This window comes from Drosophila gunungcola, unplaced genomic scaffold (genome assembly GCF_025200985.1).
Source record: "Drosophila gunungcola strain Sukarami unplaced genomic scaffold, Dgunungcola_SK_2 000084F, whole genome shotgun sequence".
Taxonomy (NCBI): domain Eukaryota; kingdom Metazoa; phylum Arthropoda; class Insecta; order Diptera; family Drosophilidae; genus Drosophila; species Drosophila gunungcola.
In genome coordinates, this window is record NW_026453246.1 from 310,125 (window position 1) to 323,936 (window position 13,812).

A 13,812-nucleotide genomic window follows, 5' to 3' on the forward strand; every position below is an offset into this window, starting at 1 on the left:
GGCACTCACTCGCTCACTGGCTCACTCGCTTCCTCGGACGTATTAAATTAATATTTACTTTTTGTCAAAAGGCTATAATCAAGCACGCTGGCGATGACAGGCTAAGAGGCTCTAATTACAGCTTGTTACCCTGATGCAGCGGCCACACAGGTCGTGGCTCACTTCGCCTTCGCCTTCGTCTTCGACTGGATGTGGATGTGGATGTGGATCTGAAACTGGGAGTGGGACTACTACTTCAACTGGGACCCCGTCTTCCGTTTATGCTAAGTGGCAAGCGCCGTCGTCGCCCTCATCCGCATCCTCAAACCCATCCTCCCTCCGATCTTCAGCCATCTCAACTTCGCATGATCCTCGCTGCAGAAGCACAATTATGCACTTGGAAAATTTCATTTACTTAATTTAACCATAGTTTATTTTAAAAACATATACTTATTGGTTAAAATTTTCAACCATATTGTAGTTTTTATAATGTTTTTGTTATAAATTTGAAAGCAATTATAGTAAAACCTAATTAAAAGTAAAATTTAAGGTACCATTTGAAGCTGATCATAGCTGGGGCTAATAAAAGCCAAATTATCGTTTATTAATTATGGTTTAATTTGTGTGAGAAGCAGCAGATCAACCAAATCTTAGGACATTTTTGAAAAGGATTTCATCATTAATATGACAAAAAAAATATAAGAATAATTTAAATCTAATAGTCAAATAGAGAGGCTTGGCATTTAAAAAAAGGTTTTTTAATCAAGTTATGGGTCGAGAATTTCTGGTCTATGTCGCTTATCTGTACAACTATGTTTGAAATATCCCCAAAGTTTTTAAATTATTGAAAAAAATAAATAAAATACAAAAATACATATATATATTTCACTTTAAAATCCTTAATAAATAAAGTTTCCGAATTATTTTAGTCTTTTAATTTCTTATCTACGGTTCCCCAAAAACTTTAATGTTTTCTTCTTTGCCACATCAAATTTTGTAAGTGTACCCATCGCCAGCTCATTCCAAACTGCAGCATATTTGCGGGTTTAATGCACTGCCTGCACCTCATCCTTCTGCTTTGGCTGCAGTTTGATTGAAGCCAGCAAATTAAAATCCCCAGCCATGTGCCCCAAGAGCCCAGAACTCGGAAAACAGAACCCAGAACCGAGATCCCTATTCCGAACTTGAACCCCAATCCAATCCATTCGGGTTGGTGGCATTCCAAATGCAATTCTCACGATTTGGCAGCCATTTGTGTACCTCGGGCCTCATCATCTCCTTGTAAGCTGCTCATTTGGCCATCGCCAACAAGCCGGCACAGATGCTCTGGCCCGATCAAATTAACCATTTAAATAAAACATTTGTTTTGATTTGCTTTGCTTTGGCTTGCCAGGGAGGCAAACTGGCAAACTGGCAAACCGGCAAACTGGCAAACATGCTGGCTGACAGGCGGTCAGAGGAAATTCCGGGCAATTCAAGTTCAGAAGGGCCTCGAGATCAGCGCCAGATTTAACCGGTATACAACGAGGCATTTATTATATACCTCTACCTATATGTGTGTATTTGCCTCCGATTTGTCACGCAATGATGTGCGAAATGCCTTGCACGCACCAATTGATTTTTAAATTAATAATAAAGGAAGGTTATTCAAGGCCCTTTAAATTCCTTGGCAGGTCTATAGAAGCTGGAATTTTAAACATTTTTTCTGTCTCTTATATAATTTGTTATTCATTATTGCTTGTAAAAATTTTTGAGGATATATTTTCTTAAAAATAAAATAAAAAAAATAAAAAATAAAACTTATTTTAGTAGTTAACTAAAAACTTAGCTTAAGAAATGCAAACAAAAAATGTTAAACTGTTTTTATGCAACAAATTGTTTAAAATCTTTGATTAAAACAAACATGCTTTAAATTGTAATGGATAACAAACCAATTTCATAAAGTATTGCTAAAGAAATTCAAAAATTAAATACTTGTGGTTGTGCTGGAAATATAATTTATGCCTGCAAATTGGTGTGGAAATAAAAATGAATATTTTTAATTACTTTGCCATATACAGAGAAATGGGTGATATATTCAAAAGAAGGGGGGGCATAACAAATTGTGTGTTTAAATCGCGATTATGAGATGTTCATAAAATTTGCTTTTGCGGACATTAAAATGTGTATAAATTGCATGGAAATGGAATTCATTAAGCGCAAGAACGGCGACAAGTGGTGATGATGACAGCCATCAGGAAGCTTCGGGTCCAGAGGGGCTGTTTATCCCCAACCGATTGCCAAAATTATCATTTATTAATTATGGTTTAATTTGTGTGGGAAGCGGCAGATCAAACAATTTCACGATTCACGGAATAAGTAAATGAATTCGAAAAAAAAAATGAAGCAACACAGACGCACCGCGTCAACAACAAATAATAAATTTAAGAAGAAGCCGCATTAAAATGCAAATCAAAGCCAATAAAACACAACTCATTAAAAGCGCAACTAGGCGGTTAACAACCCGATACGAGTCGATTCGATCCAAGGCGTCCAAATGAAACCCATTTGAATCGAATTTAACCGAATCGACTTGAACATAAGCCACCGCCGGCAAAAATGGCTAAAACCAAATCGCCCACTTGAATAAATACGTTCGGAGTTCTAATGAAATCGAGGTGAATACAAATTTGTTGGATTCCTATATTGATTAGTGGAAAATAAATATCACTTATCAAATATCACTTAAATTATTAACTAGTATATATTGCAAAGATATGTGTATAAGGCGTATAATTAAAAATAAAATCAATAAGGTCCGAAAAACATCAGTAATTTACTTTTGTCTTTAAATTGATTAACATCCTTGTTGTTAATTTATTTGTTAACCTTTACCAATTTGTTCTTGTTAGCCTGCCTAAGTCAACATCCTTAAGCCCTGCCATAAAAGTGTATTAACAGGTGCGACTATACCCTTTTTAGCATGAGTTTCGTGTCGCCTTTGCAATTGTCATTTGCAGGGTAATTTACAACTATAAAATACAAAAGCCGCACATGCATAAATCAACTTGGTCGCAATAAAGTATAAATTAAGGCTAAAAATAATGGAAAGTCGCAAAAGCAGACAGTCGACTGCCGAAAGCTGAAACACCAGAAGAAGTAACATCAAAAACAATGGAGGGGAAAAAATTAAAATTAAATTATTTAATTTATGAATGACATAAAGTTTAATTTGAATGTTATGTCTGTCGCTCGAAAACCGAAACAGACACGTGACCAAAATGTTGTATTATTGGTTAGTTGTGCATATTGTTCATATACAAATATATCTTCAACTGAGTCAGGCTCTTGGTGGGCGGTGGTTGGTGGGCGTGGCTGATGCGGGAATTGGTAATTTCTGCCACACACAAATTGTGTGTGTAGTTTATTGGGATTGTTAGCTGTCCGCGGAATCGCTGTTAATTCGCAATTAAAATGCGCAACATGTCGACAACGGACCAAATGTCATTCTCTGACATTTTCCACAGTCCATCGTCGAAATCGTGGCCTATCAATAATACCGGCGAGACATCAAAAGGCCATCCCATGATCGACAGACGAGACCCTCGAGAAGTTGGCAGCTCTGACAGATATTCCGCATACCGAAAATCGCTATATAAAGACTATTCAATAACCAATAACTGGACACTAGGTGAATAATTGACGTATTGAAGTATATCTCTGAAGTTGAAGAAAATTAATATATAAGGGAATTTAATTATCAGTAACAAAAATGTTATAATAATGGATAATGAGGAGGAATTGAAATGTAAAATAATATATTATTCTTTTAAGGAATGAAGTGTTTTAATTAGTTATTGGTTTTAAATCATAATATTAATTTTAAAACATTGTAAGCCCAAAATTGTAAGAACTATTCAAAAACCAATAACTGCACTCTAAATAAATAATTTTACTATTTGAAAGAACTACTAACTAAAGAATTTAAAAAATAGAGGGTGAATTATTTTCCAGATAATCGGTATAATAATGCTGGATTTATTATAACCTTTGCTTTGTTAAGTAAGCCAGTGTCTTAAATAATAAAAGTTATTATTCAGTTATTAAGACTTAACACTTTCAACAGCCTTTATACTTACCTACCATTTAGTAACTCCCTCTCCCGAAATATCAATAACACTCATTATTTTCATTGAAAAACTTACGTTTTATTGACTAAACTCACAATAAGAAGGCAAAAACATAGAATAAATAATTTAGGACCGACGGGGAAATATTCCCGCATCGGCTGTTTCAGTTTCATTGGACTTACGACTAATTTAGCTAATTTTGCACTGCGCTTTGCTATTAGCAATGGGCCAAAAAAATCTACAAAAAAAATCGTATATATCTAGATGGTAACTTTTGTGCGTTATGCGACGATGACGATCTAAATGGGTAACACTAGGTATGCTCTAATTATAGGAAACTCTGTAAGCGGCGTATACTTTTCGAAAGCACCTAAACTTAAGTTACGATCTAGCGAAATATCAAATAGTATTTGGGTTACAATTTCACTGCTCTCTATCTCTCTCTCTCTTTCTCTCTATCTCTCTGTCTGTTTTCTTCGATAATCCCCCCTGCATATTGCCTTTGTTTTTAGCTTACAAAAAAAAATCGGTAAAAAACATAAAGGCGAATAAAAAAATATAAAACCCTGCGGGTTTCATCCCACCCCCCAAAAATCAGCTGCCAAAGATCCAAAGGGTCTATGTGTCTATATGTCTATATGCCATACAGCAGAGGGGGTGCTCTACAGCTCCTCCAGGCATCGGACATTGGTCAACATGATCCGGGTTAGCCGCCACACTTGCTTGGCCGCGTTCTCCAGGGCGCCCGGCGACTTGCCCTTGAACAGGTCCATGTTGGGCAGGAAGTAGTGCGGACAGCGGCGGCACTGAAGGCAGGATATCAGCTGCAGGAAGATCCCGTTGATGCGGTCCGCGATGCAGTTCTCCTCCCACTCCATCTCGCGCGGATGCTTCTCGCACTCGTAGAGCAGCAGGGTCTTCAGGTGGTACGAGGTCACCGGGTTGCCGGGCAGGTCCAGGTGCCGATCGCGCAGGGTCTTCAGGATGCTCAGGCACCGGCGTCGACTAGCTCCTGGAATTGCGATGGAAATTCACAAGGTGTTATTAGAAAATACGACTTTAATAGAGAACTTTGGGGTTATATTTATCATAATATCCTTCCTTAACTTTGCAAGTTGTTTATAATTATATTTATAGAGCTAAGAACTAAAAGGCAAAGAAATTTTAGAAAACTTTTAAAGTTTTGACTTATGGAATTGGGATAGAAAATTGACAGGTTTTATTTGAAAATATGGCATCAATGGAAAGTTTTAGGGATATATTTATGATAGTATCCTTTTAAAACATTGCAAACTATATAGAAAATAACAAGTTTTGATCCAACAAGTAATACTAGTCTTATAAAAAGTTAAAATATTAAGGATGGCAAATGCAAATAAAGCTAAAGAACAAATAAATTATAGAAAACTTCTTAGCTTCTAGCTCTTGGAGCTAAGATTTGAGATTGAGATAAGAAATACGACTTAGCTGAAGAGCTTTATAATAATAATATTTTTTCATCTTGGCAAGTTATGAAAATATACCTAGTTGTGCCATAATATTGTTTATATTTAATTAGTTTTTGATCCAGAAATGCTGCTTGTTTGAGACGCAATCTTAGAAGGTGTCTTTAAAGTTAATGTTGATTGGGTAGGCTTTGCTGGATTACTAGTAACTTTTTGTAGTTCTACAGATTGCTTTTGGCTCAATGCATCATTCTGTCCATGCGATGCTATCGATACTATTGAGGCGAAATGATTTTGACAGAACTATAGTCCGTTCGTTCTTTGTCAGATAGGCACTAACTGATCGATGGGTTTGGTCATTAGAACACATTCTATCTCAAGTACATCAGTCTATTTGTTTCGCTAAGTGTTTTGCCTACTTCAGAAAGCTTTTGGTATTCAAAACTGACTCATGTTATTTGGACTGGTATCAAATGAAAGCATTTAAGCCCTAAAGATATGTAAGTTTTTAGAACAATTGACTCTTGTTAAAGATAATGTTTTTATTTATGGGGGAATCAACGTAATCCGGTCAGTGATTGGAATTTAAGCTATTTTTAGAACTGCCCCGCAATTAAAAAACACTTAAGATAAAGAAACGAGTTATCTAATTGTGCAGATCCCAGAAAGTTTAAGCTAAGTTTTTATTAGCTAAAATGAAATTAAGAAGATGATCTCATAAAAACTTGGGTAACATTATACATTCAATACATGTTTTTAAATATGCTAGAACATAATTAAAACCTATTTTAAGGCAGTTCAACCTATAAAGTAGACCATGATCAACAATACTATATATTTAGTGTACTTATGCTTTGGTTTATTTTTTTTGTGTAGATCCCAGAAAGTGCTAGCTTCATTAAAATTAGTAAGATTATTTATTATAAATATTTTGGCTTTCTAGGTGGGTAATACATTTAATATATATTTAACATAATTAACACCTATTTTTAAGCAGTCCAACCTATAAACCTCTTCCTGTTTTAGGCCCTCGACTTTGATTGATCAACCGTACTATATTTTAGTGTACTTATGTTTTGGTTTCAATTTCTTCTTGGAGAGGCGGACGTACAGGTATATAGTCCGCCCGATTCCAAATTTATTATGGCCGTTGGTGCGTTGGAGCACATAAATCATGGCTACGTTGGCACCATGTCAGCCGGGCTAATCTCGGCTCCGGTCCGATAATCACGTTTACGTCTACGGCAACGGCTTTTTCCCGCTCCGGGTTGCGCTTCACATTGCGGCTAATCAATATTGAATGATATTGCCACAATATTGGCACTCGGACTCGTACAGCCGCACATGGGGCGAAAATCGGGTGAAAATCGATCGTACGAAATCGGGGCTCTCGAAGTGCCTCGGAAATGGAGTCCATGTCAAGTGGACGTTAATTTGGAGCTGCAAGTGACACTGCTAATTATAGTATTGATATGCCTTGGCCAAAAAAAGAAAATGAAAATGCAAAACGAGGCAAGGAAAGTTGGTCAGAGTCTGGGTTTCGGTTTTAGTATCGGTTCTGTTTCTGTTTCTGTTTCGGTTCGGAGCATTAAATTAAATGACAAACACGCGGGGGAACCAGCCGGATCAATATCGATCAGAGATCGTTGTCAGGAGCCTTAGAATTGATTTCGATTTGGGTTTCAGTTTCAGTTTGATTTTTGGTTTTCCTTCTTTTTTGTTTTTTTTTTTTTTTTTTGGCTTGATTTTCGTTTTTGTTTTGCTTCGACTCTTAGCTTTTTGCTCCCCCAAAAACCCAATCTTTTTACCTCTTTCTTTACTTTTTTTGGTTTTTTTTTGGTTTTTTTTTTCCCGTGTGTCATCTCATGCCTGGCCCGCTGTTGTTTTATTTATTTGTTGACTTTATCTAATCGCCGAGATTTAAAATATTTATAAAATCGTTTAGAAATTTATTTATGGCCCAGCCATTGGCATTGTTCATATGGAAACCCGTTTCCCCTAGCTCTGTGCTCTGAACTCTCTGGTCTGTAGTCTCTGCTCTGTAGTTTCTGTGGTCTGTAGTCCGGCCAACTAACCGTCTAACTGCCTTGGGACTACGACTACCGAGACTGCGCTTATCTCTCGGGGATCAGCAGATTTGTGTGCGTTGTCGCCCTGCGACCAACAAAAAAAAAAAAAAAACAAAAAAAAAAAAAAATGAAAATGAAAATATATACAGAAGAACTAAGAAACTGGGAAACTTAAGACTCCAACTCCTCGGCTTTTTATACCGACTGCCCCCTTCGATCGAACATCAGATTTATGATCGTAGCCAACCGGGCGACGCTGGCCCGTATCTCATATCATATCTGGGCCCGATAATCGGATGTCTCGTTGGGCAGTCGTCGTCGACTCAACGAGTGGCTGAGTAGCGCCCCACTAATCGCCGGGAATCGCCGGACATCGGCATCTTATCGCCCTGCCTAATTGAATCTGCGGTGCAATTCTCCACCAACTATGCAGATTCGACGTGACATCGCCGCGAGGTATTTTGAGGTGTGCGTGACGATCTTGTTTCGGATCCACATCGATTTCAAGTGATGCAAACGGATGGATCGTTCAAATACAATGATTTTTAAGCTGAGGGTAAGTGATCTCAAATGAGCCAATTTATTCCAACCAAGCAATTCAATATAACATTTTCAGGGGGTCTAATGAAAATAAAAATTTATGTACGTCAAAAATACATTAACAAATTGATTTGACCAAATATTCCTTAGAAGCATCTAACAAATTATGAACAAAGCTTAACCTATTGTTAAATCAGATATATAAAATAGATTGATTATAAGTAATCCCCAAAAGTGTGTTGCTCAAAACAAATTCATTTTAATACTTTCTTTGATTACAATAAATGTGATATTTAACATAAATTAAATGATTTGATAGTATAGTTTCTCGTCAATCTATGATCAAGTTTGCCCTACTGTTTTCTGTATATAATTTGTTACTGGTTTCTTTTATAAGTTTGACTTTTGCTTTTCAAATATCTAGAATTATGGTGTAATGCAGATTAATATATGTCTCAATTTCAAAAGTTTCTGTTGGTGAACAGAAATAAGAAAGAGCTTGTTGAGATAAATTCATTCAATGAAATCCCTGAAATCTATAGCCCAAAATGGAAGTTCCCCCGCTCCTTTATTTTCGATCTAGCTGAACGATCTCCAAATTTATACGGTGTACCCCCGTCTGACGGTTAATTTACAACCAATTACGGGCGTATCAAGACGAAGTCGCTGATTTGATGGGAATAAATCAATTCAGTTTAAGTGTGTCACTGATTACTGATTGGGGGACACTGGAGGCACTAAGAAAACATGCCCGAATTACGGTAGCCACTCACTCTGCACTGAGAAAAATTGTTTTTCGATAGTTTTCCTTTTGCGAATCGAGTTGCTAAACCAATGCCAACAAATTCTAGGTTCTATAATTTTACTTTCTTAGTGAAAAATAGATTCATTGTTAATATTGTTAAGGTTCTTATAGTTCGGTTTAAAAAACATACGCTTCAAAAACGTCTCAAGCTAAAAGCCTTTTAAATAAACTTGTAAAGGTACTTTTAAAAATTGCTCAAAGTAAGATTATACCTTCATTACTTATATATAAAAACAGTAATTGAGTTTTCGGCTATAAACATAAACATAGTGAAATCAAAATGACCTTTAGTTAAAGATTGTTAATATTACTAAAAAATTTTTAATAGAATTATATAGAAAGAGCTCTGGTGATCCTTAAGAAGTTAGCAGGGTTAAAAAATATGTTATAAACCGAAGGCTATGGTTTCTGAACCCCTTTTAAACTACAATATTGTTTGTAGTACTTTCAATTGTAAATACATAATGCACATAAATCTTATTATGTATAATTTACAGGGATTATTTTTAAAATGGTATACAAAAGCTATGATAAAAAGATTACATTCAATTAACTGTAGTACTTTTCGTCTATGGGTGTTCAATATTATACTCTTAATGAAATATTATATAAAAAGCTGTAATCACAGTATGTTGTGCCAGTTTTAAGTGCTGCAGCCCTACGGAAGTGCAATGTATTCGATTCCCGACGGCAACTCACCTTGCAGCAGCCGGTTCTCGGCGTCGGTGAAGCTGAGCACCCAGGCGTCGCCCTCCATGGCGGAGTTCTTGCCCTGGAGAGCGATGCACTCCTTGGAGAGCATGTCGAAGCCCTCGGTCTTGACCTCGGCCACGATGTTGGGATGCGGCCAGGGGATGCCCGGCAGCGGCCAGTGGGAGGCGGACCGGGGCCAGAGGCCGGCGCACTTGAAGGCGGGCGTGATCTGGACGATGATGCGCTCCCGGATGCGCAGCTTCACCTCCGTGGTGTCGGCGATCATCTTGACGATGTCGCGGTAGGCGCACTTGTCGCACGCCTGCGCCACCAGCGTTTGGAATCGCGATCGGATCTTCCGGGCGGACAAGTACCCGCTGGCCGTGATGAACTCCACCCACAGGGACATGGACCGCTTCCGGCCATCGCTCAGCTTCAGCACAGCACAGCCCGGCAGCGTGCCGTCGTCCACGAAGTTGAGCACTCCCATTTGGTTGAGATAGATGATGATCTCGAACTCCGTGGGCGATATGACCTCCAGACCCTCGAACCGTCCGTTGTAGTCGTTCAGCGAGGAGATGAAGCGCGGCTCCTGCACCTCCACCTCCTTGAGCACGTCCTGGACGATGCGGCACACCTCCTGGATCTGCTTGTGGATCTGCGCCTTGCGCACCTGGACGCGGTCCGCACAGTACTTGTTCATCTGGTAGACCATCTTGGACTGCGCCGCAATCATGTCCGACGGCACCAGCATTCTCTGTGCGGCGGCTTGAATTTTCTTTTTCTTTTTTTGGTTTGGCGCCCAAAGTCTTTAGTCTCTGTAGTTGGCACGACTCGTGGGTTCACTCATTACCTAGGAGGCACACATGTAAGTCAGTCACACACAAAAAACAACAAGTAATAAACGGCACAGCGACGGAACTTGGGTTCTTTAAATTTGGGTTCTTATTTTGTTGATTCTTCAAATTTGTATTTCTTTAATATTGGATTCTTTTGTTTTGATTTTTAAAAAGCGATTCTTTTATTTAGGCTCTTTGATTCTTTAATTTTCTTAAACGGCACAGCGACGGTTATTTCTGATTCTCAGATTTTGGACTCTTCAATTCTCCAATTCTGCGCTCTCTCTTTCTCCCGCGTCTTCTCGCGCCGTCAACTCAACATTGACTGATTTTGAATGGCGTTCGCACCGCAAGAAAAGTCCCGCTGCCGATGCCTCTGCCGGCTTCGCTGCCGCTGCCGACGTCGCTGCCCGGATGGGCTCCACTTTTCAAGTGCGAACGAGATAGTCGTACGCTACTCCCGAGAGAGTGTGCGCCTCCTCTCTCTCTTATTTTACCCAACATGGCTCTTTTGGACTATAATTACAAAAACAAACAGAAACAGAAACGCAAAGTAACACGAGGAAACACTGCAAATCTTTGTCTATAGTTTATTTTATAGTTTATATCGCCGTAGATAAACCCGGCTTTTGAGCCACCCTTTGTTTTGGCTCCGCCCCCTTTGGCACTCTCTCGCTTACTCACACTTGCGCATCGAGGCATTACCTCTCACACAGATACTCACCCATACAGTTTGCATTCTCTCTTTTGTTTGTTTGTTTTTGGCTATTGGGGTTGTTGTTGCTTTTCTGTGGTGGGTGGAAACAGTGGACTGAATGAGTTATTGGGGTTTTCTGGGGGTTGGACGGGGGGAATGAATGCAGGAAAAGTCAAATATCCCAGCCTGTCCAGGCGGTATAAATAAACCTAAGACTTGGGATTAGAAATATTGATTTGTTTACTTAGTTAGCGAGTAACCCAAAATGGTGACCTTTTTTGTGCAGAAAAATATATTTGGTTTACTTTTACAATATGAATAAATATAAATGAGAATGAAAACTATATTGGCTTGGGGTCACAAAATCGCAAGCTTTAGTACTTCATAACTGGGCCAAAAATAGTAATATCGTTGAATGTCATACCTTCTGAGACTCAGTATATTAAGTACTAAGATCAGGCATTAAAATAATATATAAAAAAAAAAAAAATTTTTACCGTTTTCAAAATTTTTAAAAGGGGTGACATCATTAAAATTGCAAAAAATCGACCAAAATAAAATACAAATTTTGTAATGCAGATTAACTTTGAAATAAATACCAAGCCTAAGGAGGTATGACATTTTTAAATCTTAGTAAAATTGGTAAAGTTATTGGTTTTAGAAATTCCTTTTTGGGTCCCCTTTTTACAAAAGTATTAAAAAAAAAGCCACAAAAATAAAATCTACCCAGAATTACGAAAAAAAAAATTTAAAAGGCATTCCACTATAAAGTTTTACTTAAATTGTTAATTTTATGGTTTGTATAAGTTCCGTTTTGGGTCACATTATAGCAAAGCTATTGATACAGGTAAGTTTACCAAACTCTGTCTGGCAGACACTTTTTTCATTTTTTCATTTTCATCTTTGACTGCATAAGCTCTTAGCAAAGAAGTTCTTAGTAATAAATTGTCCTGGAAACGTCGTATAGGAAATGATACCTTATTTCCCGCCCAAAGAAGTATCTATTCATCTCTCTCCCCCAACTGTCGCCGTCTCGCTCTCGTCTACACGCCATTGAATTCCTTACCGAATTAATGCATATCTAATGTGATTAATGAGCGCTTAACACGAGCTCCCCGGACTCCATACCACTGCCACTTCCACTTCCACATCCCATTCTACTTCTACTTCTACTTCATCCACTGCCACTGCCACTCGAGTGCACTCCACCATTTTTGCGGTTCATGGTGGGGTCACCACTTGCCCCGCGAGATGGAGATGGAGATGGAGATGGCCTGTCCACTCGAACATTAAGTTGCACTTTAAAGAGCGGCGGACAAATTATTATGTATAATTCAATTTGAACTGTGTGCCGGAACGTGCATTAAGATAAAGCTAATTAACACCTCGGGGTTGGACTATACCATCCCTATACCTATACCTAATATATCCACAGATGCTTTTCCCATCTTTTTCCTTCGCTCAACGATAAGCAGAAAATGGAGAAGGAGCCTGTTGGAATGGAAATGGAAATGAGGCGACCTGATAGGAGGGTCTGAAAAATGCGTTGGGAATCATTTTAATGGCCGCGTAAATGTGGAAAATTATCAAAGGAACACGAGCTTAATTGCGGCCATTATCGCTTTTATGGCATATAAATTGGAAATGAATTATGCAACAGCCGCAGGAGCGCTCGACTCGAGATCTTCATTAGTGGCCAAGGTCAGAGCGAGTGGTCAAGCAAAAGGTCCACCGATATCGGCCATCTATAGCATCGATGTGCAGGATTTATACACGTCATGCGATGGCCGATCGATCGCGGATAGTTTTTGATCCGGATTCGGATTCGGTTTCGGATTCGGATTCGGATCCTGATTCCATTCCAATCCAATCCAATCCGGTAGTCGCGTCTTTAATTAAATTGTGTATGTTGGGCGAGTGTGTCGCCGATTCTCGGGGCTCCGAAAAAACGACTTCATCGGGCGGCTCCGTTTTTATCAGCTGCACGAGATCTCCACCTTCAATCCCTTTCTGCATCTGCACGGAAAAAAAATTTTGTACGACTTCTGGTAATAAGCATTTTAGTGAAGTTTTTTTGCTTTTTCCCAGGCAATTTTTTATTTAGTTAATTTTATTTAATGTTCCATAGGCTTAAACTATAGATAAGGTTCATCTAGTTATATATTTTTAATATCAATTTTCTAACTATGATGTTTTCAAGTATTTGATATGTTATTTTTGTTGATTCAGCTATAATTTCAAATGAAATGCTTTTATATTGCTTAAGCATTATTTTTCCCTGTGGTATCACATACGCTTTGTGGTTCTGCGCCAAATGATCAAATGGCGGAAAATTAAGGAGAAACAGGAGAAAAAGAAGCAACAGCATCGGAAACCGAAAAACAGAAACAGAAGCGACAACTGCAGCACAGAGATTGCAATCGCTGGCAGGAACATCCCTTCCCTCGCGATCTCCCCCTGCTTTTTCCCTGCAATTCCCTTGCTGGGAAACGATGTCCAGCAGCTGCTGTTGCTACACGACGCCTCTGACCCCCTTCTGCCTTCCCTGCCCCACCCTTTCCCCCTGTTCGACTCAACCCCTTCCTTTTCCCCTTCCGTTAACCCCTTTCGTGGCGCTTTCGCACGGGCGACACTTT

The 13,812-nt window shown here is 38.7% G+C and overlaps 1 protein-coding gene across 1 annotated transcript; it reads right to left on the reverse strand.

Annotated features, from left to right (window-relative positions):
- Positions 1–4,146: 4,146 nt before the first annotated feature.
- On the reverse strand, positions 4,147–10,815 carry LOC128264910 (protein mab-21). The gene is made up of 2 exons (XM_053000629.1): positions 9,647–10,815; positions 4,147–5,100 (listed from the first exon to the last, which is right to left on the reverse strand). The coding sequence occupies exons 1-2, from the start codon at positions 10,392–10,394 to the stop codon at positions 4,751–4,753; spliced, it is 1,098 nt and encodes a 365-aa protein (XP_052856589.1). The 5' UTR covers positions 10,395–10,815; the 3' UTR covers positions 4,147–4,750.
- Positions 10,816–13,812: the final 2,997 nt, after the last annotated feature.

Excerpts from the sequence above, each read along its gene's own strand:
- LOC128264910 (XM_053000629.1), bottom strand. The coding sequence starts at position 10,394 with ATGCTGGTGCCGTCGGACATGATTGCGGCGCAGTCCAAGATGGTCTAC. Across the intron at positions 5,101-9,646 it reads CGAGAACCGGCTGCTGCAAG|GAGCTAGTCGACGCCGGTGC; the intron begins GTGAGTTGCCGT and ends TCGCAATTCCAG.